This window comes from Mustelus asterias, chromosome 19 (genome assembly GCF_964213995.1).
Source record: "Mustelus asterias chromosome 19, sMusAst1.hap1.1, whole genome shotgun sequence".
Classification (NCBI taxonomy): Eukaryota; Metazoa; Chordata; class Chondrichthyes; order Carcharhiniformes; family Triakidae; genus Mustelus; species Mustelus asterias.
Window position 1 is genome coordinate 38,943,723 of NC_135819.1, and position 25,977 is coordinate 38,969,699.

General features: G+C 43.4%; 1 protein-coding gene across 4 annotated transcripts in view; it reads right to left on the minus strand.

Moving 5' to 3' along the window:
* Window positions 1-22,240: 22,240 nt before the first annotated feature.
* LOC144507892 (troponin T, slow skeletal muscle-like) overlaps window positions 22,241-25,977 on the minus strand; it is a 69,986-nt gene continuing 66,249 nt past the window's right edge. For all 4 annotated transcript variants that reach the window (XM_078235365.1, XM_078235364.1, XM_078235363.1 and 1 more), the window contains exon 17: window positions 22,241-23,850. In XM_078235365.1, coding sequence (XP_078091491.1) covers window positions 23,799-23,850 — 52 coding nt within the window. In that variant the 3' untranslated portion in view covers window positions 22,241-23,798. The remainder of the gene's footprint in view (window positions 23,851-25,977) is intronic.

Consider the following 25,977-nt stretch of genomic DNA (forward strand, 5'->3'; position numbering starts at 1 on the left):
CAGCCTCTGACCTACTCATGTAGCCATAGCATTTATGTGGCTGCTTGAACTAAGTTTCTGATCCAGTGGTATCCCCCTTGATGTTGATGGTGGGGGATTCAGTGATGGAATGTCCAGGGAAGATGGTTAGGGTTCTCTCTTGTTGGAGATGGTTATAGCCTGTCATTTGTGTATCGCAAATGTTACTTTCCCCTCACCAACTAGCCTGAATGTGGTCCACCTCTTGTTGTATGCAGGTACAAATGACTTCAATATCTGAGGAATTGCGACAGGAGCTGAAATATGGTGCAATGGTCAGCAAACAACCTGACCTCTGACCTTATGATAGAGAGATGGCAATTGACGAAGCAACTAAAGATGGTTGGATCTAGAACACTACCCTGAGGAACTCCTGCAGTGATGTCCTGTGGCTAAGATGATTGATTTCCAACTACCACAACAACCTTCTTTATTACTGGATATGTCTCTGACAAGTGGAGAGTTATCCCATCACCCTAATTCCCAGTGGCTTCAGTTTTGATAACTCTCTTTGATGCTACACTTGATGTTGTCTTGATAGCAAGGGCAGTCACTCTCATCTCACCTCTGGAACTCAGGTCTCTTGCATATCTTTGGAGCAAGACTGCAATGAGATCTGAAGGGGAGTGGTCCCGGCAGAAGCCAAGCTGAGCTTTGGTGAGCAGGTTTTATTGCTGTGTAAGTGCAGTTTGACAGCACTGTCAATGACACCTTTGTAAGGATATGCTTAAATTTATTGTGTTGGAGCAGTGGAAATGAGCTGACGTGTTGCAACTCTCGGAAACATTGTGGCTTTTCTGAGAACTGCATTCTCTCAAATGACTTTTAATACAGACAATGACTCATAACCTGGGGTCACTTGCACAACCACCTTTGATGCAGTTGAAGGAGATAAAGGCAAGTACACCAGGCATCCAGTGGTCAAATTAGGACATGCAGGAGGAAAGGAGGGGAAAATAGACTGTGTGTGATATTTTGGACGAAGATAAAGGCAAAATGCTGCGGGTGCTGGAAAACAGAAAAAGACGTGACGTTTTAAGTCAGGATGACCTTTCGTCAGAACATTCCGACTCGAAACGTTGGCTCTATTCTCTCTCCACAGATGCTGTCGGACCTGCTGAGATTTTCCAGCATTTTCTGTTTATTTATTTTGGATTAAGTTCAGTTTATTATGTTAGAGACTTACCACATTCCCCAGACAGATGCAGTTGGGCCTTCAGGACTGGCAGAACCAGGTGCATAGTAAGAAGCCCCACAACACCAGGTTAAAGTCCAACAGGTTTATTTGGTAGCACAAGCCACTAGCTTTCGGAGCACTTCCCCGTCATCAGGTGATCAAAATCCACTCACCTGATGAAGGGGTAGCGCTCCAAAAGCTTGTGGCTTGTGCTACCAAATAAACCTGTTGAACTTTAACCTGGTGTTGTGAGACTTCTTACTGTGCCCACCCCAGTGCAACGCCGGCATCTCCACATCAGAGCCAGGTGCCACAGAGGCCTCTGGAGCTCAGCCCGGCTGTACCGTCGTGCCATGGAATGTCACAGGGGTCTACAGGACCCTGAGGGAGGAGGAAGGACTGGAGCCCATGCTGGGAACTTCCAACCCTGGTTGCCCATGGCCCTTCTGAATCCTCCCTCCCTGGCGCTGGTGCATCTGAACAGTGTGGTATAGCACCATAACACCTGAAACTCGGCCGGGGCCCTCCAGGTTCCAGGCCCCCAGGGGCTTGCCTGCCAAGGCCATGGGGCATGGAACACAGCTGACCACCTCCACTTCTGATGTGCATCCAGGGAGATGGGTTGTGTGGATCACCTAAACATACAATAGGCTACTTAAGATTAAAAAGTTGTAGGGTCACCTGAACCCACCGAGATTTGAAAATCTAGCCCGGAGCATGGGAGTATTCCTGGGTGTCATCTGATCAGCCCACTGCATCTTCAGTTGAAGAATCATGTAAACCATGGAAAAATCAGGGAGGTTGTTTTGCTGGGACTTCTGTGGATGTTCTATCAACGCTTTGTTGGGTGAACAGGAGAATCCCTTCAGAAAATCATGCCCACAATTGTTAAGTTAACTACTACTGGAGTGAATCCCCAAGAACTCACTCCATCTGGTAATTATTGTAGGTCTTATTCACTCCATATTTCAAACTACAACTGCCCTCCCAGGGTGGTCCCCGGGCAGATCACCCCTCATCCAGGGTCACTTGACCTGTTCCCTTAAAGGGGCTACACCCCAACATACATAACAATAATCATCTATGAGCTTTACTCCAAAATGTCAGCTTGGCGCAGTTAGTAGCGTCCTTTACTGTGAATCAAACATTTGTGTATTCAAGCCTCACTCTGATTCTACAACACATAACATGGCCTGACACCTCAGTGCTGCTGTATGTTAAAAGAACCATGATAGAAATGTGGATGGTGGAGATAGTATAAGGCAGTTACCAAATATGCGTCATAACGAATCAGCAGTCACTTTGAGGTTGCTCTCAGCTTTATTTTTCCTGTTAACTTCGATAATAAAGAAAATTGGGTGTAAAACGGATTGTCAATTTGCTATTGCTCAGAAGGCCTTCTGACACATGTTCCTATAGCTAACTTTAACAACATCTAACATTTAATAGAAGTTCAAAACTTCATGCCATCCAATAATCAAATTAATTCACTATAATTATTCCTTGTCTTGAATTGTAGCACGTTCCTTTTCTTCGACAGTGCTTCCATAACTCGGAATTCCTGTGGTGGTTTATTTTTAATGAAGAATCTGTTCACCATAGACTCTTCAATTCAGGCCTCCTCCTACCTAACCAGGGCCTACTGTAATAACAGATCAATGCGCTATCTCCTCACTTATGTTTCATGACTGAACCGATTAAAGTATCCTCTTTGGTTATCATTGCATGCAACCAGACCAGCCACCCCCAACCCCTATTCCCCCAACAGAGATTTTTCGATCCAGGCTTTTATTAGAGTGACTAGGCAGCAGGGCAGCGTGGTGGCACAATGGTTAGCACTGCTGCCTCACAGCTCCAGGGACCTGAGTTCGATTCCTGGCTTGGGCCACTGTCTGTGTGCAGTTTGCATGTTCTCCCTGTGTCTGTGTAGGTTTCCTCCAGGTGCTCCGGTTTCCAAAAAATGTGAGTGTTAGGTGAATTGGCCATGCTAAATTCTCACTCAGTGTACCCAAACAGGTGCCAGAGTGTGGCGACTAGGGGATTTTCATAGTAACTTCATTACAGTGTTAATGTAAACCTAACTTGTACTAATAAATAAACTTACTTAATGTAAATGGCAGTATACTTCCCAATGATGGGGAGTTCGCCTTCTTAAACATTAAGCGTTGTTATCTTGCAAAAACAACTTCTATTCACATCGAGCTTTTCAAGGGCAGTAACACTTTCATTATCAGTGCATTAATCTTTCCCCCCCTTCCTCCATTAGCTTTTCAGGGAACAATTCCACATTACACATGACAGAAGTTATAGTCTGATTGCAGAGCCCTTAGCTGAGTCTCTAAGTAACATTCAGCGCTAATACAAACAGTTTCATATAACTGACAGGCGCACAATGCTATTAATGATCAGTTTTCAAGCCTAGCTCAAAGCTATTTGTATTTGTAATTCTGTGTAATTAGACCATGGCTGAGATTTATGGGAACCTGCCAAAGCGGGCATGATGGTTGGAAGGAGGAAATTCGGTGAGACTGGACATGTAAATTATCCCTTAGTGGCCCAAAGTTAGATGGATTAGCCATGGTAAATGGGTGGGGTTACGGGGATCGGGTGGGGGAGAGGGCCTGGGTAAGATACTCTGTCAGAGGGTCAGCAAACTCGATGGGCCAAATGGCCTCCTTCTGCACTGTAGGGATTCTATGATTCTCTGATTCTGATTACTGGCTTCGGTCAAGCTGTCCCCAATTTAATGGAGCATGGAAAAGGCCAACGATTCCCGCCCACTGGCTACAGGATGTCAATTAGGCTCATTAGTGAGAAACCAAAAGCCATTTATCCCTGAGCCCAGCAGAAATGAGTGATGTTTCAGTGATCTAATGGGGCTCACATGGGACTCCCATGGTTGTCAAAATCTGCCCAGCATAACTGATGGATTTTCCAGCGGCCTATCCTAGGAGGCCCCTCGTTCAGATAGTACTCAGTGCCTGATCGTGGGACCCGGCTTCAGGAAGGGGTGCAGGGGCCACTAAATGCCACCCCCCCTGCCCTTGCATCTGACTCTGCTCTCTGCCCTCATGGCAATGCCCTCTCCAGGACCCCCATCCCGTCAACACTCATCTGCTTTCAGGCATTTAGCAATGATCCCTGGTGAAGGCCTCGGAGCATTGTCGGGAACAGGCAACCAATTGCCAGTGGCAGTGGTGGCACTGGGTGGGTTGCCAGTGTCTGATTGACTGGCAGCTCTGGGGGATGGGATTTCCACCCTACTGGGGACTTATTCACATGGTGGTACAATCGTTAGCACTGCCGCCTCGCAGCACTAGGTATCCAGTTTTGATTCCCAGCTTGAGACACTGTCTATGCAGAGTTTGCACGTTCTCCCCATGTCTGCATAGGTTTCCTCCGGGTGCTCCGGTTCCCTCCCACAATCCAAGAGGTACAGGTTAGGTACATTGGCCATGCTAAATGCTCCCTCAGTGTTCTCGAACAGGTGCTGTTGTGTGGTGACTAGGGGATTTTCACAGTTACTTCATTGCAATGTTAATGTACTTGTGACACTAATAAATAAACTTTAACTTGAAACTTAATCCAGTGGCAGACCCAACGCTGTCCAGTTTATGTGTCTGAGTCACTTGTAATTGCATCGGACATCCAGGAGAAGAGCAACATAGGTTTTCCACTGATCTCCAATAGATTAGAGTGGGGAGGGGTGGGAGGAGGCTAGCCCCATCACTTAATTGCAAATGTTGTCAGTAGCACCTATACAACGAATATCAAACTGATCTTTTTTTTTATTCATTGGTGGGACTCGGGCATCGCTGGCTGGCCAGTATTTATTGTCCTTCCCCAGATGCCTGAAGGCAGTTGAGAGTCAACTACATTGCTGTGGCTCTGGAGTCACATGTAGGCCAGACCGGATAAGTATAACAGATTTTTTTTTCCTCTAAAGAACATTAGTGAACGAAATGGGTTTTTCTGACAATGGTTGCATGGTCATCTGTAGATTTTTAATTCCAGATATTTTTTATTGAATTCAAATTCCACCATCTGCCATGGTCGGATTTGAACCCAGGTCCCCAGAACATTGGCTGAGTTTCTGGATTAATAGCCTAGCGATAATACCACTAGGCCATCGCCTCCCCAAAAACAGCAAGGAATAATTGTGATGATGCTCAAAGCCACAGGTTCTCCCCCAAACCTAATAGATGGCCCTGTTTTATTTAGAAATATCTTCATGTCCTGTCCATTAATGACCCAGGCAATTAGCCATCCTCGCTGCATCTTTGGGATGAGGGACACTTTTCCACAACTTCCCATAGAAAGAAAGGAAGAATTGCATTTTTAGAGCCTCTTTGGGAATGGCATCAAACAGGAAATTAGGGATGCATGTGATATAGGAACATCTGTAATTAAGGGTACCTTTAATCTGCATATAGATTGGGCAAATCAAATTAGTCACAATACTGTAGAGGAGGAATTCCTGGAGTGTATATGGATGGTTTTCTGGACCACTACATTGAGGAACCAACTAGAGAGCAGACCATCCTAGACTGGGTATTGTGTAATGAGAAAGGAATAAGCAGCAATCAAGTCACGCAAAGCCCTTGGGAATGGGCAACCACAATATAATAGAATTCTTCATCAAAAGGGAGAGCGACATGGTTGATTCTGAGAGTAGGTCCTGAATCTAACTAAAGGAAACTACAATGGTAGGAGGCACAAGTTGGTTATGATGGATTGGGGAATGTTACTTAAAGGGATGATGGTGGATAGGCAACAGCAAACATTCAAAGAACTGCAACAATTGTTCATTCCTGTCTGGTGCAGAAATAAAATGGGGAAAGTGGCCAAACCAAGGCTTACAAGGGAAATTAGTGATAATATTAAATCAATGAAAGAGGCCTACAAGTTAACCAGAAAAAAACAGCAGACCTGAGGATTGGGAGTAGTTTAGAATTCAGCAAAAGAGGACCAAGGGATTGATTAAGAAGGGCAAAATAGAATACGAGAGTAAGCTTTTAGAAACATAAAAACTAACTGTAAAAACACATTCACATTCATTGGAATGTGAAAAGAAAAAGATTAATGAAGACAAATGTAGGTCCCTTACAGTCAAAAACAGGGGACTTTATAATGGGGAACAAACAACTAAGTAGATACTTTGGTTCTGCCTTCACAAAGGAGGACACAAATAATGCACTAGAAATGTTGGATAACACAGGATTTAGTGAGGTAGAGGAACTGAAGGAAATCAGTATTAGTAGGGAAATTATGTTGGGGAAATTGATGGGATTGAAGGTCAATAAATCCCCAGGGCCTGATAATCTACATCCTATAATAATATAGTATTAGTAGTATCCTTATATCTTATAATAGGTTCATTTTTATATATTATCCTTATATGAAATAGCGTAAACATTGGTGGTCATCTTCCAAAGTTCTATAACATGGTTCTGGACCCGTTCCTATGGATTGGAGGATAGCTAATGTAACTCCACTATTTAAAAAGGGAGGTAGATAGAAAACAGAGAGTTACAGACCAGTCAGCCTGATGTTGGTAGTGGTAAAAATGTTAGAGTCCTTTATAAAAGATTTAATAGCAGAGTGCTTAAAACCAATGGCAGGATCGGACAGAGTCAGCATGGATTTACGAAAAGGAAATCATGCTTGACAAATCTACTGGAATTCTTTGAGGATATAACTAGTAGAGTTGATGGAGAGGGACCAGTGAATGTAGTTTACTCGTACTTTCAAAAGGCTTTTAATAAGATCCCACATAAGAGATTAGCATGTAACATTAAAACGCATGGGATTGGGGGTAGTGTATTGAAATGGATAGAAAACTGGTTACCAGACAGGAAACAAAGAATAGGAATAACTGGGTCTTTCTCGTAGTAGCAGGTAGTGACTAGTGGGGTACCGCACGGATCAGTGATAGGACCCCAGCTATTCACAATGTATATTAATGGTTTAGACCAGTGGTTCCCAAATTCTTTTCACTGGGCCGCACTTTCGGAATAAAAATTTGCTCGCGCCACACCAAATTTTTTATTGATAAGAAATACATTCAAAAACAAAAAAAAACTCCTAGCAGTGCTTGATTCATAACATAGAACACAACTACTTTATAATATGATCATGGGACATGGTCCTCAGCATCACTTGATGCTCTTGCTCTCACTTTGGAAAAATATCTATCCATGTTTAAATGTTTCTTTGATTGTCCTTGAATCTTCCCGCCACACTTGCCATCCTCTCTCGCCGCGCCAGTGTGGCGCGCCGCACCCTTTGGGAACCACTGGTTTAGATGAAGGAATTAAATGTAATATTTCCAAATTCGCGGATGACACAAAGCTGGGTTGCAGGGTGAGCTGTGAGGAGGATGCAGAGATGTTTCAGTGTGATTTTGACATGCTGAGTGACTGGACAAATGAATGGCAGATGCAATATAATATGGATAAGTGTGAGGTTATCCATTTTAGTAGCAAAATCAGGAAGGCAGATTATTATCTGAGTAGTTATAGATTGAGAGAGAGAATTGTGCAACCAGACCTGGGTGCCTTTGTAGAGTCACTGAAGGTAAGGGTGCAGGTGCAGCAGATGGTGAAGAAGACAAATGGTGTGTTGGCCTTCATAGCGAGAAGATTCATGTACAGGAGCAGGGATATATTGCTGCAGTTATACTGGGCCTTGGTGAGGTCGCATCTGGAATATTGTGTGCAGTTTTGGTCTCCTTATCTGAGGAAGGATGTTCCTGCTATAGAGGGAATGCAGTGAAAGTTTACCAGACTGATTCCTGGGATGGCGGGACTGACATATGAGGAAAGATTGGGTTATTTAGGATTATATTCGTTGAAGTTTAGAGAAATGAGGGGGGGGGGGATCTCATAGATACCTATAAAATTCAACAGAACTAGACAGGGTAGATGCAGGAAGGATGTTCCCGATGGTGGGGGAGTCCAGAACCAGGAGTCATAATTTTAGGATACGAGGAAACCATTTAGGACAGAGATGAGAAGAAATTTCTTCACCCAAAGAGTGGTAAGCCTATGGAATTCTCTACCACAGAAAGCAGTTGAGGTCAAAACATTGTGTGTTTTCAAGAAGGAGTTGGGTATAGCTGTTGGGGCTAAAGGGATCAAAGGATATGGAGGGAAAGCGGGAACAGGTTACTGAGTTGAATGATCAGCCATGATCATAATGAATGATGGAGCATTGAGCACCGACTCAAGAACAGCTTCTTCCCTGCTGCTGTCAGACTTTTGAATGGACCTACCTTGCATTAAGTTGATCTTTCTCTACACCCTAGCTATGACTGTAACACTACATTCTGCACTCTCTCGTTTCCTTCTCTATGAACGGTATGCTTTGTCTGTATGGAGCGCAAGAAACAATACTTTTCACTGTATGTTAATACATGTGACAATAATAAATCAAATCAAATCAAATCAGGTTCCAAGGTCTGAATGGCCTCCTCCTGCTCTTATTTTCTATGTTTCCTTTGGCACACCCCATCATTTCACAGCCAATGAGTTAGTTTTGAGATGTAGCCACAGTTTAATGTAGGAGACGTGACAGCTAATTTGCACAGAACAAAATCACACAAACAGCTATGTGATAATGCCCAGCTCCATCTGTCTCAGTGATGAATGTTGGCCAGAACACCAATGGGAATACCCATTTGATTATGACATGGATTGTATGCCAAGACAGGGCCTCGATTTAACACTGCATTTGAAAGGTGGAACTTCTGACAGTGTAGCTTTCTCTCAGTGCATTACTAGCAATATCAATCTGGATTATGTGCTGATGATGCTGGAGTGGGACTTGAACCCTAACCTCTGTCATAAATGTGAGAATACTCAGCTCTGAGCCGTGCCTGGCATCTTTCAAAAGGAGGGCTTCTAATGCTAATTTTTATGACAAGCATGCCATTATATATTATACTTTCACATAACCAATAGTTGTAAGCAGGTTACACTGATGAGGGCTGGCTGTATCCACTTATGTGGCAGGGTTAGCTATCTGTAAAAATCTTTCTCAAATGGAAAGGTAAATGATCCATCACATTTTTGGAGAGAAAACTCGTGATAATTCATCGCATCATATATTTCATGGGCAAAACCTACTGAGTCTGAAACAGGAGACAGTTAGCAGTCACTTCTTAATCCTGCTCCTGACCACTTCTTCTGTGCATCCTGAGAAAGCAAACACCATTGCCACTTTTTCATGCCACTTAGTGGTGATATTTATCTATCTTGAAAGACATTCTCTGCAGTGGTTAACCTATCATGGAGGTCCAGAGTCTCTCCCAGTGTGGCAGTGACAAATAGGATGACTATATGACACACCAATGTGCCGCTGGTTGGTGGTCTAAGTGGAAACTCCGCTTTTCATTATTATTTACTATACAGAATAAAAGGCCATTTTGAAATATCTCTTTCACCAATGCACTGTCAGTCTGAGACCCACCACGAACAAGTACTTACAGTGACATTAAAAGGGTCTCGTGAAAGGTCAGTGGAACTATGTGATGGAAGATAAAAGTTTAAACTATCCACCCTGAGGGCCTTTCCATCTTGTGCTGCAAACTGGAATGAAATTGAGTACTCAAAGAAGTCTCTCAATAGCAGTGATTTTATATATATATATATGTGAGACTTTTATCTGTCCATTGTGAACAGTGTGAAATATTTTGCTTAACTATGCAGGCCCAGTGGTACATTTGTTGGTAAAATTTGCTAGGCACTGTTTAATTTCACTGCCCGTTTGCATTTGATTCATTCTCAAAGTGGAAAGACTGTAGTCGTCCCATGGTGCTATCAATTACTGAGAGCTATCGATCTCTACGCTGACCAGCACAGGAATTGGACAGAATTGGCTGGTATGTGCAGAATGAGTTGTGGCTGATTTTATCTGTGTGCAGGACCCACCAAAAACACTGGCCCACTTCACAGGTCCGTCCTTCTAAACATATGGACAGGTGCGCCTGGATGTGATTTGTGCTCTCACCTTGTTCATTGCGTACCACGGAAAGTTACTGCGGTGTGTTACAATTGTACAATGCTCAACATTCAAAATCCCTGCTCCGCTTTTCTCTGACTTATATTAAATTCAACAACTTGGGCATGATTTTCCCGGCCCGCTGCACTGCTCGAGTAGCTCAGCGAACCGGGAAATGTCAGCGGGAGCCCAAGAACGGCAATCTTCCCTGGCCATTTCTTATCTACATAATCAGCCTCACACGGGGAACAGCACAAGACTGATTACAATATGGAAATCAAGATTTACATCTATTTAGCGAGCCCGGGACACAATGATACAGGCTCATTAATGCTTCTGACTCACCAGTGGAGGTCCACACCAGCGGGGATCTGGTGATGGCCTAGCTGATGGGACCAGAGGCCATTGAGCCTCCCCAAGAAGTCAGGGGCAGGAATGTTCACTGACACTGCCAGTCTGGGAACCTGGTACTGCCAGCCTGGCACTCTGGCAGTGCCCAGTGGGGGCCAGGCAGCGTCAAGGGGGCAGGGCATGAGGGGTCAGGGCCTGACAGGGACAGAGATAGTTTGGGGATAAGGCAGGTAGGAGGGAAGGGAATGGGGGGGAACTCTGCATGGGGGGGGGGGGGGGGGGCTGGTGGTGGCTAGAGACGCTTAGAGGCCAGGTCTGGTCTGGCCATCAGGAGCCCAGCCAAGGTGGTGGGGTTGGAACTGGCGTTCGGGGGGAATGGTCGGGGACAGCGATTGGAGGGGGGGTTCGGGCCTGGAGATCAGGGTGTGGAGTCTGGGGCTGGCGATCAGCAGGCAGGCGATGTTGGGGAGGGAGGGGTGCAGGTAGGTGCTTGTCAACAGATCTCCCAGTATGCTGAGATATCGGTGCATGCGCACTGGCCCCCTCAGGAGTCTGATGCTGGCCTCTTGGGCGGGATAAGCCCGCCCCCCCGACCGATTGGTGTAAATACCCTGATGGTCTTTGTGTTGCACAGAATGCCAGAAATTCATTCAACTATGCTCACCCAAAAAACAGCTGAGGAAAATCTCCTGTTTTCCCACCCGTTGGGCACTCAGTATTTCTTTCTGAAAATCTCGCCCATGGACTCCACGTGAATGCTGAAGTGGATGATCGTGTGGATGCTGCAAGAACAAATTGCATATTTTACTTTAGCATTTTCAAATTACTGGTCAGCAAATCCACTAGCACTTAAATTATGGGCTGGACCCTCTGACTTCAGCCATAGCCCGGATTCTCTGGTCCCACTGCAGTGAATGGAGATTTGGCTGAGTGTCCATAAGACCATAAGACATAGGAGCAGAATTAGGCAACTCAGCCCATCGAGTCTGTTCCCCATTCAGTCATGGCTGATATTTTTCTCATCCCCATTCTCCTGCCTTTTCCTCATAACCCCTGACCCCCTTATTAATCAAGAACCTATCTATCTCTGTCGTAAAGGCACTCAATGACCTGGCCTCCACAGCCTTCTGCGGCAAAGAGTTCCACAGGTTCACCACTCTCTGGCTGAAGAAATTCCTCCTCATCTCTGTTTTAAAGGATCATCTCTTTAGCCTGAGGTTGTGCCCCTCTGGTTCTTATTTTTCCTACTAGTGAAAACATCCTTTACAAGTCCACTCTGTCTAGTATCCTGTAAGTTTCAATAAGATCTCCCCCCCCCCCCCCCCCCCGCATCCTCCTAAACTCCAACGAGTACAGACCCAGAGTCCTCAACTGTTCCACATATGACAAGCTCTTCATTCCAGGGATCATTCTTGTGAAGCTCCTCTGGACCTTTTCCAAGGCCAGCACATCCTTCCTTAGGTATGGGGTCCAAAACTGCTCACAATACATCAAATGGGGTCTGACCAGAGCCTTATAGAGCCTCAGAAGTACATCCCTGCTCTTGTATTCTAGCCCTCTCGACATGAATGCTAACATTGCATTTGCCTTCCTAACTGCCGACTGAACCTGCACATTAACCTTCAGAGAATCTTGAACAAGGACTCCCAAGTCCCCTTGTGCTTCTGTGTCAAATTCTCCATCTTCACTTGCAGCAGCAGCGAGGTGTGAATGGCTGGAGAATTCCACCCTATGTGTTTGATTAGAGTGATATCTAAAATCTGAGGTCAAATTGTATTTGGCAAGTGGATTGTGAGGGGAGAGCCTGAGAATTGCAGATGTAGAGTCCTAAGGTGAAAAGTATGAGCCCGTGGAAGCACATTGTCAGGGCTCCCGAAGCTGTGAAGAGTTAACCAAACACACCTTGAATTCTATTCACAGCTTCATGGTGTGTCTCTGCTGAAGTCCTTCCCTCGACTTGTGATGGTGCAATCAGGTCTTTGAAAGTCAGCTTTAACTTGGTGAGTAGCACACTTGCCTCTGCGTCAGAAGATTGTTGGTTCTAATCCCACCCCAGAGGCATGAGCACAAAAATCTAAGCCGGCACTCCAGTGCAGAGGGAGTGCTGCACTGCCTGAGGTGTTATCTTCAGGTTGCAATGTTAAACCAAGGCCCTGTCTCCTCTTTCAAGTGGATGGAAAGATCTAACGCCTCTATTTGGAAGAGCGGGGGAGTTATCCTGCTGTCCAGGCCGATCCTTACCCTCAGTCAACCTTACTTAATCAGATCATCTGATCATAGCTGCGTGTGGAATCTTGCTGTGTGCAAATTGGTTGCTGCTTTTCCGGCATCACAAGTATTTTGTTGGCCGTCATGCATCTTGGGGCTTCAGGGTGCTACGTAAATGCAAGTCTTTCTTTTTGCACTTTGTCTTTTCCTCTGTGTCACATCTCTCCTATCATCGTTCAACTCTCCTGCTACACACCTTTGATAACCCTCACCTCCTGCATCCAACCACCCTCTTCCCTGGGAACATTAAATGATCAACAGATGCCAGTCTCAAAGAAATATTGTTATATACACACTGTATAAAATAATTACAAGACTCATCTTTATGTATTAATGCTGACAAAACATTGACCCACTCGGATACTTCTTCCTTTGCCATAACAGTCAGTTTGATTGGAAGGAGAATGTCAAGTCAGATTTCTTCCCTTTGCAAGGGAGCGCAGGTTCAAGATGAGAAAGGGAAAATGTGCAGGGGAAGTTTTTCATGCAGAGAGTGGTGGGTGCCTGGAATGCGCTGCCAGAGGAGATGGTGGAAGCAGGCACATTAGCAATATTTAAGAGGCATCTGGATGGGTACATGAATAGGGAGGGAATAGAGGGATACGGACTGAGTAAGGGCAGAAGGGTTTTTTTGTTGTTAGTTTGGGCATCATGATTGGCACGATCTTGGAAGGCTGAAGGGCCTGTTTCTGTGCTATATTTTTCATTGTCCTTTGTTCCTTGCTCTTCTTTGTTCTTCGTGAAAGGAAATGCACCATCTTTTTCAACTATTTTCTGCCTCGGATTTGATGATGGAGCAAGGAAGATTTGAGCTGCGCTGGATGTTCCACCCTTCACTTCCTTTATTTCTCTCTCCTTTGATGGCCACTCGCTGGGAAGGAAGTTCCGATCCAGCCAGGAGATTATTCTGCCAGTGGATCAGAGTCTTATCTCAACCGGGGACAAGGACCTGAATTTTCACTCTTGTGTCAGGAGCTCAGAGAAATTCCTGACTACACAAGCCCAACTCCTGACAAACTGACCCTCTGGAGGTGGGGGGGTGGGGGGAGTGGGTGAGGGAGGGGGGATGGAAGGTGCGCATGTGGGCTCCCTGAAAGGCGCACCTCAGTGATCTTGGACTTATAAGGAAATAAATAAAACAGAGAACAGCCTTCTAACACCCTTATATCCCACACATACACTCCCCATGCCAGCTCTTGCCACTTCATCTCCCCCATCCATTTATCATGACCCTCAGATCCTCTACGCCAATCTATGTCCCTCTACCCACCCCAATTCCCCTTTATAGCCCCATATGCCAGTTTCATGTCAACTCATGTCAACCTATGTCCCCAACCACCACTATTTGCCCTCACACCCTCCTGCCAATTAATCCATTTTCCACCATGGGCAGACCTTAGGAAATATGCTAAGATGGAATCTTGATGATGTCATAGAATCTTAGAATCCCTACAGCACAGAATGAGGCCATTCGGCCCATCGAGTCTGACAGGCACCCTACTGTGGTAATCATAGGTTGTGCAATTAGCCATGCAGCATAAATTCTATAATTACGACCCTCGTGTTTATGCTAGCAGAGAGTGAAATAGCAAGTACTGACTTTTTTAACTGAATATTTTTTCTTTCAATTTGAAGGCCGATTTAAAGGGGATTTAAATGTCTCAATAGCTTGACAGTTCCAATCAGTTTATCCACTTTTTAATGCACATTTATGTCTAATTTGAACAATCCCAAAGGGCATTTGGCCTTTCTCAAAGGTGTCCCTGGACTTTTCCAAATGCATACCTTACTCTGAAAAAAGGGTACCCCCACCATCCCTACCTCCTAAGTAATCTGGTAGGTTTAGATTTTCTCTTAAAAAGTGTAAAGCCCACAAGTCATGTTTTGGACATCCCACTAACAAAGATTTGGATCTGTTTGAAGGCAGGTGTAATTTTATATGTGCAGCTGCCTCTGTGAACCATAGATGTACAAATTGCAACCTACTACTATTCCACCCCACCCCCCTTCCTCCCCCTGTGGTTGCTGTGTACAGGGGTAGGACTTCTGGAATTGGGGGTCTGGAGACATTTTGGCTTTGCTGAAGACCCTCTCCATCATTCTGGAAATGCAGGCCAATTAAAGTTTGCATCACGCTCTGGTCCAAATTCAAGATCAGAGGATCTGCTCCATTATGTTTTTGAGTGAAAAGGATAACTTTCAACTAATTCTGATGAAAGCTCATCAACCTGAAATGTTAACTCTGCTTCTCCCTCCACAGAGGCTGTCTGACTTAACGAGTATTTTCTGACACTTTCTGCTCACGTTTCATCTTTCAACTGGGCCCATTGATTCAGAGCAATTGGAGCAATGGCATGGCTTGTAAGGGCCACAAATTAAACTGATTCACTGCCCCTCTAACTCTGAACAGTCAAATGTTTTAGTGTTCAAAAGAGAACAAGTTACTGACCCTACATTCCCAGTAGGGAATCGCACTGGAAGTATAAGCATGTGCTGGAGAATAAGCACAGTTGTAGACCTGTGTCTGACCTGCACTCCCTTTGAATGTGGCTTCACACTGGGAGAGGCGAGTATGCCAAGTATTCGTTACTATGAAATCGAAGGAAATAGCATTTCAGTTACTAGTTTTGGAAAATAGCTCCTGGGTTAAATATTTAGACAAACAGAAGACGTAATAAAACAAATATTGAAACACTCATTCAATCAACTTGACAAGCAACTGCTAAAATTCTACAAGGGAAGTGGCCTCACTTGCACTGGTAATAAAATATCGGAGTTAATCTGAGTCCCAGCTGTTACCCGTCTGAACAATACTTAACTTTTTCAGCATTAATAAATTGTACTTTTAATTCGTATGAGATCAGTAAAGGACAGGAAGCATTCATTTCATCTTCCCCCTGAATCCAGTGAAAATATTTAAACAGCAGGCACTGTTTTGATTTCCTTTTGTCTGACAGTCAAGTTTTGTAAAATTGAAAGGGAAATACTTCTGTAAATAATTTACCTCTCTGCTTTCTCGCTTCTGTTCAAGAAACACTGATAGATTGTTACCTCAGTTGAGCCATTCTAGTTTGTCTGATCAGAGTAGGGCAGCAGTAAGAAAGTTTCCATTACTGAGATGGATTTTAGAGCAGGCAGATGTGATTTCTTCATATTCAAATTAATATATCGCCACGATTAACATCAAGATTGTTCAGTCAAAGCCGTTTTATCTTGGCGTTTTGTGCCATGTGCAAACCTTTGCTCAGGCGTATAACTTAACCAGCTTTTTAAATCACTTTATCCATCTTTATGACTGAAATGTTCCAAACTACAATCCTTTCAATTGTTCATTTACGTTTTAAAATTAAAGTATTTTTACACATGTTGGGAGGTAATTTGACCCATTGCATCTCTGGCGACTCTTTGGAAGTGTCAGTCACTCAGCCCATTTTCCATCTGTCTTTCCCACTCATCCTGTACGTTCTTCTCGCTTAGATACTATCCATTTGCCTTTAAAAGCATTGTGAGTTCTGCTTCTACTGTTGTAGGGCATTCCTCATTGTAACAATCTTCCATGTGAAAATAATCTACTCTAGCTTCTCCCTTCATTTAACATTGGGGGGGTGGGCGGGGGGGGGGGGGGGGGGGGGGGGGGGCTGAATTAACCATTTACTAAAAACAAAACTGTTATGAGAATGGAGTTAGAAGATTTTAGTTCCTCTTTGGTCATTTTGCTCCGCTTATTACCTAAGTAATATTATTTAATAATCACAAGTAGGATAACACTAACACTGCTGTGAAGTAACAGTGAAAATCTCCTAGTCGCCACACTCCGGCTCCTGTTCGGGTTACTCTGAGGGAGAATTTAGCCTGGCCAATGCACCCTAACCAGCATGTCTTTCAGACTGTGGGAGGAAACCGGAGCATCTGAAGGAAGCTCAAACAGACATAGGGGAGAACATGCAGACTCCGCACAGACAATGACCCAGGCCAGGAATTGAACGCAGGTCCTCTGCTAATCAGTGTGCCATCATGTCCGTACCTGAAGACTGACATGGGAAATAACTTGTGGAGTTTGTAGAATTTGCTTCCTGCATGCTGTTGTCATAATGAGAAGCAGACCATTCAAAGAAAGGAAACATTTATATGCTTTTCATGCCCTCAGGCTGTCTCAAAGTGCTTTACAACCAATGATGTAAAGTGTCAGCACTGTTGTTGTGCAGCTTCATCATAGAGACCATAAGTATTATTAGTTGACCGTGAAATTTCAGGAGCTTTAAGAATACGATTCCTGTGTGTTTGTCTCAATTTACGATGTTCTAAGTCTAGTATCCATTCACTTATTATCATTTTACACCTAGCACAAGGAACAGAATAACTTTTAGCTGGCAGTGTTTAGTTGATGACTATCACTCCTTCCAGAGACCCTTTGACTTTACCCTTATTTCCTAGCAACTGAGAATACCATATTGTCAAACCTCCCAGCACTTGTGTTTTTTCAGAGTGACAAACCAACTCCTGTCGAAAAAGATGCATCATGTCACAGTTCTATGTGATGTGAGATTTAGAATTCACTCTGTGTGGTTCAACATGTCCTCGAGAGTTTTGAGTTAGCTTTTGGAAACGACATCTTTTGATTGCCTTAATTAAGAGTCGCTGATATATGTACTTTCAACACTTGACCTGCCCACATGAAATACATGGAGATTCAGAAGGTTCAGGAAACAGCTGTTTTTCTGTGGGTTATGATTTATTCAGTGACTCAGTGGGCAACATTCTTGCCTCCCGGTTAGTAGGATATGGATTCAAGATTCGTTCCAGGACTTGAGAGCAGATATCAAGGCTGGCTGAGCGAATTAGACAAGGTAGATTCAGAAAGAATGTTGCTGATGGTGGTGGAGTCCAGAACTAGGATCATAGTTTGAAGATATGGAGCAAACTACAAACTTCAAAAGGTCGTGAATGTAGCCCAGTCCATCACATAAACTAGCTTCCCATCCATTGACTCTGTCTACACTTCCCGCTGCCTCGGCAAAACAGCCAGCATAATTAAGGATCCCACGCACCCCGGACATACTCTCTTCCACCTTCTTCTGTCGGGAAAAAGATACAAAAGTCTGAGGTCACGTACCAACCGACTCAAGAACAGCTTCTTCCCTGCTGCTGTCAGACTTTTGAATGGACTTACCTTGCATCTTTCTCTGCACCCTAGCTATGACTGTAACATTAACATTCTGCACTCTCTCTTTTCCTTCTCTATGAACGGTATGTTTTGTCTGTATAGCGCGCAAGAAACAATACTTTTCACTGTACGTTGATGCATGTGACAATAATAAATCAAATCAAAATCGAAACCTTTTACTCTGAGGTGAGAAATGAGTGGAATCTGTGGAATTCTCTACCACAGAAAGTATTGAGGCCAAAATGTTATGTGATTTCAAGAAGAAATTAGATATAACGCTTGGCATAAAGGAGTCAAGGGATATGGGGAAAGGCAGGATCAGGATATTGAATTTGATGATCAGCTCAAAAGGCCAAATGGCCTATTCCTTCTTCTATGAATCCTGCGCTGCTGGAGGTTCTGTCTTTCAGATCAAACCTTAACCCGAGGCCTTGTCTGCCTTCTCCTGGGCGCTGGCCCGCTGCAGCAGGCCAGGAAATACCGGCAGGAGGGCTGAAATGCGCACAATGATCGGTGGGTGAAGGAGGGAGGCAATCAGGGCTCGCCATGGGGAGGGGGGCCGATCGGGGCTGGACGTGGGGAGAAGAGGAAATACGTTATTTGTGTCTACCCTATCGAATGTGTTTGACAGTTTAAATTCCTCAATTAAACCACTGCTCAATCTGCTATACTCGAGGGTTCACAAGCTAAGTTTATGCAACAGAACTTCACAATTGGTCCTCCTGATACTTAGGGCTGGATTATCAATTGCCAATGCAAGTGGCAATGGGTGCCCAGTCATTTCAAAACTTGATCCCACTGCCTTGGGTACAGTTTGCGATTTTTATAGTTTTGTGGAGGTGGGGGAACGGGAAACAGTTCCCCACCAAGTAAGTCCCTTAATCTCCTTAAGGAGCCTGTTCAGAACAGCATGGGATTTTCAATCTCTTTTCTGGGTGAGTCTGAACACTCTGATGGATGGTTGCTATGGGGCAAGAGAAAATTTGTTTCCATCTGTAAGGGGAAAAATACAAGGGAGCACACTTTAAAATGGCAATACAAGAAAGCACACTTTAAAATGGCTGCCTGGCACATAAAGGGTTAACTGGGAAAGAAGCCAGAAAAGCAGACACAGGCTCCCGCTGTTCAGAAATCACTTTAAGTCAAAACCTAACAGACAAGCCATTTCCAAATCACAGACAGTGACTCATAGCAAACAAACACCTCAGGAAGCCAAGCCAAGGGTCAAGACATCTTTTAAGATAAGGAAAACCCGAAACAAAGAGCTTAGATTAACGTTAGAGGAACGCGGGAAAATATGAATGGGAGGGAACCGATTAGCACCTGAACGAGACGAAACTAGCCATTGATAGATACAGACATAAGGAGATGTACCCATTCATAAAATGTTAAATGTCTATACCTGTTTGTACTTATGTAAACATGAGGAAATGTGTGTAAAAGGTATAAAAATAAAAGGGTATAAAAATGAACCGCTCCCGACATACTAGTGAGAAAAGGTGTTCTACGAACATGTGCCTTATCTCCTGGAGCTCCGTTTAATAAATTGTATTTTCTGAATCTCGAAGTCTGACTACAAGTGGATTTTTTCCCACAACACCATCTGTACCTTGATTTGGTGTCCGTGGCCACTTTGATTCGTCTTTACCCTCCTGGTCCTGTCAGGTGCTGTCAGCAAGGTAGCAGCAGTCCACAACATGGCTGCCGCCTGCCTCCGCTGTGAGCTAGACAAGCAGGACAACTCCTGGAGGCATCCGCATCTCTAATTGGGCACAGGTCCAATCAGGCCATTTAAATTTAAAGATAGAGTCGCAAGAGTGATCCAACTCAGGCGAATGGAATATTGACCTTTATTTCAAAGGGAATGGAGTACAAACGGGAGTACAAAAATAGGGAAGTCTTGCTAAAACTGTAGAAGGCGCTAGTTGGATGACACCTGAAAAACCGTGAATAGTTTTGACCTCCTTATCTAAGGAAAGATATACTGGCATTGGAGGCAGTCCAGAAAAGGTTGATCCCAGGTGTGTAGCGATTTTCTTATGAGGAGAGGTTGAGCAGGTTGGGCCTGCACTCATTGGAGTTTAAAAGAATGAGAGTGGCCATATTGAGACATACAGGATTCTCAGGAGACTTGACAAAGTAGATGATGAGAGCCTGTTTCCCCTTGTGGGAGATTCTAGGACCACAGGGCATAATCTCAGAGTAAGGGGTCATCCATTTAAGACAAAGGTAAGGAAGGGTTTCTTCTCTTGGAGGGTAGTGAATCTGTGGAATTCTTTACCGCAGAGAGCTGTAGAGGTTGGATCATTAAGTATGTTCGAGGTTGACACAGACAGATTTTTAATCAGAAAGGGAATCAAGGGTTATGGAGCTAAGGTGCGAAAGTGGAGTTGAGGATTATCGTATCAGATTAGTCATGATTTCATTGAATGGCAGAACAAACTTGCCGGGGCAAATGGCCTACTTCTGTTCCCAATTCTTATGAGATGGTGTTGGGACCTGACATTCATCTGAGTATCGAGCTCCCAACTCTACTAGGAAAAATCTGGCCTCTACTGTCATAATCATAACCACAATCTCAGTGCACCCTGCTCGCAATTCTATTTTATTTCTTATGTCATTTCACTGATGTGTACTCTTGTTGCAGTAATTGAATTGAAAATTGTGATCTCTGGGGCAGGAGTAAAGCATACCTCAATCATGGCCCAATTGATTTCCCATCCTTTGAAATTAATGGCTGGAAAGTTTTTGTAGACTAATAATCAAGTGTATTAAATCAGAGCCTGGATTTCTGATATTTGAAACTGCAAGAAAAGCAGATGTTTGAAAAATTGCTCTTGCATAGTCATTCATGGAATTGCAGGTCAGATTCCTTATTATCGTGAGTTTCTGATACGGATGGATTGCTTGCCCATGGCTCCTTGCGCCCAAAGGTGAAGTCAAAGGGGAACCAATCCAGGTTGGTTTTCAATCAATTATTCCATCTAACCCTATCCTGCGTTTCTCTGAATGAATGTACTTTTTCAATAATTATTTCTCATCCTCCCTTTGTTTGTTACAGTGTTATTGATTTAGCCTTTTTTGCTTTATTATTGAAGTTAAAAGGCGGATGCTGATGACGATGTTTCTGCTGCTTCTTTTTGTTTCATTCTATTGCTCTAAATAATCAACGATAGATGCAAGGAAGAAAGCAATCCCAGGGCAGAACCTGGCGCATCGTGTGGGCACATTCAGAATTTGAGCATGGTGATCAGTAGGAGTTGATTTTGGCCTCTTGAATATCATACCCACATCCCTGATTTTGAAATTGAGTGCATGTTGTTCTGCATGCGAGTGCTAAGTCAGATAATCAACCCACAAACTGCAGTCTCATCCTTTATTTTATATTCATAGAATAGAATCATAAAATCCCTACAGTGCAGAAGGAGGCCATTTAGCCCACCCAGACCCTATCCCCGTGACCCCATATATTTACCCTGCTAGTCCCCCTGACACTAAGGGGCAACTTAGTATGGCCAATCAACCTAACTCGCACATTTTTGGACTGTGGGGGGAAACCAGAGCAGCCGGAGGAAACCCACACAGACACGGAGGGGAACGTGCAGAGTCCAGACACAGTCACCCTAAGCCGGAATGGAACCCAGGTCCCTGGCGCTGTGAGGCAGCAGAGCTAACCACTGTGCCAAACAAAAATGTAATATTATTCTAAATCAATACTAGGTTATTGTGCTTAATGGCAGTATGGTGGCACAGTGGTTAGCACTGCTGCCTCACTGCGAATTCCCAATTTGGGTCATTGTGTGGAGTCTGCACCGTCTCCCATTGTCTGCGTGGGTTTCTGGTTTTGCGGGTGCTCTGGTTTCCTCCCACAGTTTGAAAGACTTGCCGGTTAGGTGCATTGACCCGAACAGGCGCCGGAGTGTGGCAACTAGGGGAATTTCACAGTAACTTCAGTGCAGTGTTAACGCCTTACCTGTGACTAATAAATAAACTTTAACTAAGAAAATTTCCATATAAACAAAGCATGTGGCACAATCTTAACTGCATGCTCCAATATTTTCTTTAATTTTGTTGCAATTACTTTATTAAATTTTATTTAGTAATGAGAACAGATTAATTAAAACAGACATCCTTGCAAACATAGAATCTGAATATTTTCCTTATCCTGATAAAAAAAATCCCTGGGGAGGACAAAACAGATCTATTAACAAACTGTTTTTACAAAATCATCTTCATATTTCAAAAGGAGTCAAACACCAAAATATTGTTGTATGATTTTAATTATTCATCCAGCTAAATGATAACTGAATAGCAGGCCATTATGTCAAACTCACAGTCTACATTTAACTCAAGTTAAAATAATCCAGAGAAAATTTGTCGCTGCCAGTACTCGGCAATCAGATACCAGGTCCCATTCCTTTCATAATTCCCCAGAGCCTTTACTCACTCCTCATTCTCTCCTCTCTTATCCCCCCCCCAGGTCTGCAATCTCATCCTGGGAGTGTCAAGCTCCTTATCCAAAATATTGTTGTGCTCTTGTGGCAAACATGAGCAGAAGGTCATGTGTAGTGAATTGACCTTGCTGTCTTAATTGATAGCATATACTCCAAGCATGCAAAGCTTCAAGAGTGTTTAAGTAGGTATCTCAATTCTTAGCATTACTGTGTGTATTCTGTCAGTTTTTATCATGTCAGATCATAGACCCCAAACTGTATCCACACTTTCACCAGAACCACGTTCAAATACCTTTATAACAATCCTCAAATGATTGCATTCTGATAAATCACAATTATTAGATTTATCTTTTTGTAGGAAGGAGGCATTTGCCCAGTGATAAGTCCCACTGGCTTACAGTCGTTGATGGGACATCCCAGGTATTTTGAGAACTAGGTATATTATACTAAGCCAATGGTGATGTGCATGCCTCAAACAGGTGTCTACAAATCTCCAGCTGACTCCCTGATGGCCTGTAGGTGACCTGTTTGGCACCAGCAGAGGACATCTGGCCCCACAAAAATAATTTCAGGTTTTAACCAATCTGGGGTCACTTTCTCTTGACTTACTGGAATATGCATGGTGCACAATCTGCTTAGCAGTCTCTCTCAGCACACAATTTGTACTAGGCAAATGCCTCAGGCAGGTATCGGAGCCACAAATACAAAGCCAGAGTTAAATGGTGGTGGAGGAGGAACAGGCTGGCACGTTTATGGTTTATTTATAACCAAGCCCACTAGCCCATTTCTGTGGGAGAGTGAGCGAGCTTTAAAAAAAAACTCTTGTTAATTCTTTCATACAGTTCAAAAATTGAGTTCTGGTTGGAAACAGAACTTGTCTATTGTTTATGTAGATCAATTTACCAGAATATGCACAGAATTTTCTGCTGTACTTTATATGAAACAAATTTTACCTTGAAATAAATTCTGTGCCTGTGAAGGTATTAGACCACTCACGTAATTTTGTAAATAATGTTTTAATGTGCACATTTACAATTTTTTCCCCCACTGAAATCAGCAAAAACATTACTTCCCAATGTGATGACATTGAAACACATACTTTAGTTGGGCAGTAAACTAATTTGAATCCATTCATATTTCTGAAAAATATATATTAAACGCCACAGAAATTGAGATATGAAGTAATAATAACTAATGCAGACAGAATATTGTTTATTTAATTCTCCACATTAAAAAGTGAACCATTTCATGATGACGCCATTGTGAATCATTTTAATGTTTTGCATTTTTTCCTCTCAAAATCTAGTCTATAGTTGGAAGATATATCAGAAGATGGGGCTTCCTTTGTTGATGTCCCAATTCATTATTACTTCCAACGACCGCCCACCTTCCCCTTGCCACGAGCTCCTTTTGCACTGCTGCAAGTTTGCAAACAAAAAATTTCATTCATTAAGATGTAATCTCAAAAAATATTGTCAAAAATTATTACCAAGCTCCCAATCTGTGATGCTCACATAAATATCAAACCAGTGAGAGGCACTGTATCTATTTCTATTATATTAAATATTTAAATAAATTAAACTGTGCGATTGAAGATTAATAGCTCTGTTTATAGTTTCTTGATGAGCAACAATTTAACGGCCCTGCAGTAAGTTAATGGAAACAGTCTGAAGACCACAGGGTTACATTAGCAGGGAAGCAAAACACCATCTTGTAGCTGATTACATTTTTCAATTTGAAACAACCCCGGATGGGGATAGCAGTAAACAGACAATCAATCAGTGATTGTTTTTAGTAAAAAGACAAAAATCCAACAACTTTATAACCATGAAGGTGATCAGAGATTTCAAGGGTACATGATGAATGTCATGCTTATACTACTGTCTTGCAACACTTTCTCATGGACTTATCAAAACCTTATCAAAACAGGCAAGAACTTGTTATATTGTAGATTTTGTTGTATGTGAGACCATAAACAAAACCAGCCTTTTGAGGTTTATTAGACATCATAATTAGTAACAAGTGTTTTTCACTAAGTATATACCAAATTTAGATGGCTGTTGGAACACTACACAGCAAGTCCTCATGAGGACTTTTGTCACAAAAGTTTTAAAGGATGTAAACTTCTTATGAGTTACACAAAAGCAATTGGAGCTCGGAATAGGAATTTCAATTATAAAACAGTGGGAAGTAGAAAACTTGGAAGATAGGATCCAGCAGTTGTTGGATGGTAGCTAGCTATGCAATGTAATTGCCAGTGACTGAGCTACTTGTTAATCTCTTGACTATCAATGAATAAACGAAACTCCACCTTCCCCTGCCCTAACTGAATAGCAGAAATCAACTCATTGGGTGGGACTTTCTGCTCCCCTTCGCATTGGTTAGAGTACAGTACAACGTCTCACAGCACCAGGATAAAATCCAACAGGTTTATTTGGAATCACGAGCTTCCGGAGCGCTGCTCCTTCATCAGCAGTGCTCCCAGAGCTCGTGATTCCAAATAAACCTGTTGGACTTTTGCCTGGCATTGAGAGACTTCGTACTGTGCCCACCACAACGCCCGTATCTCCACACATTGGTTAGGTGATGGGAGCGGAAAATATTGTGAGAACGGAGAAGTTGCATTTTACATTGGCATAAATACATGATGCAATTGTCCCCTCCCCCATCAGTAACGGGGCAGGTTTTTCAATGTTAAATGTCATTATCAGGTCCCCACACCCGACTTAACACAGCCACCACTGTCAGAAAATCCATCCATTGGAGTGTGAGGGTAAAACGGTATGAAGCACAACTAGTCTCCTAAGGTGTGCACCTAGGTGAGCAGACCTCCCAGAGAAGCCCTGGTAAGTGCAGAGCTCAGAGAGAAGTGGGTCATGCCTGGGCACTGCCCTCATGGGACAGTGCTGTGGGATTCCCAGGGTGAACTGCTTTGCTCTTTCAACTCTAAAACGGTCTTTACAAATGACGTCCTGATCCTTGGTTGTCTAAGTTGCTTGTGGGGTGGACAAATCAAAGAACAAAGAACAAAGAGGCCCTTCAGCCCACCAAGCCCGTGCCGACAAATGACACCTTTCTAAACTAAAGAACGTTTGCCTCCATGCAGTCTGCATCCCTCTATTCATGAATCTGTCAAGATGCCTCTTAAATGTTACTTTTGTATCTGCTTCTACCACCTCCTCTGGCAGTGCATTCCATTCACTTACCACCCTTCGTGTAAAAAACAAACTTGCCTTTCACATCTCCTTTAAACTTCCCCCTTTTACCTTAAATCTACATCCCCCAGTAATTGAAATTTCTACCCTGGGAAAAAGGCTCCGATTGTCCAAACTACCCATATCTCTCAATACTACAAACTTCTAACACATGGCCCCTCAGCCTCCGATGTTCAAGTGAAAACAAACCATGTTTGTCCAATCTCTCCTCATAGCCAATATCCTCCAAACCAGGCAACATCCTGGTAGACCTTTTCTGCACCCTCTCCAATGTGTCCACATCCTTCTGTAGTGTGGTGACCAGAACTGTGCGCAATATTCCAAATGTGG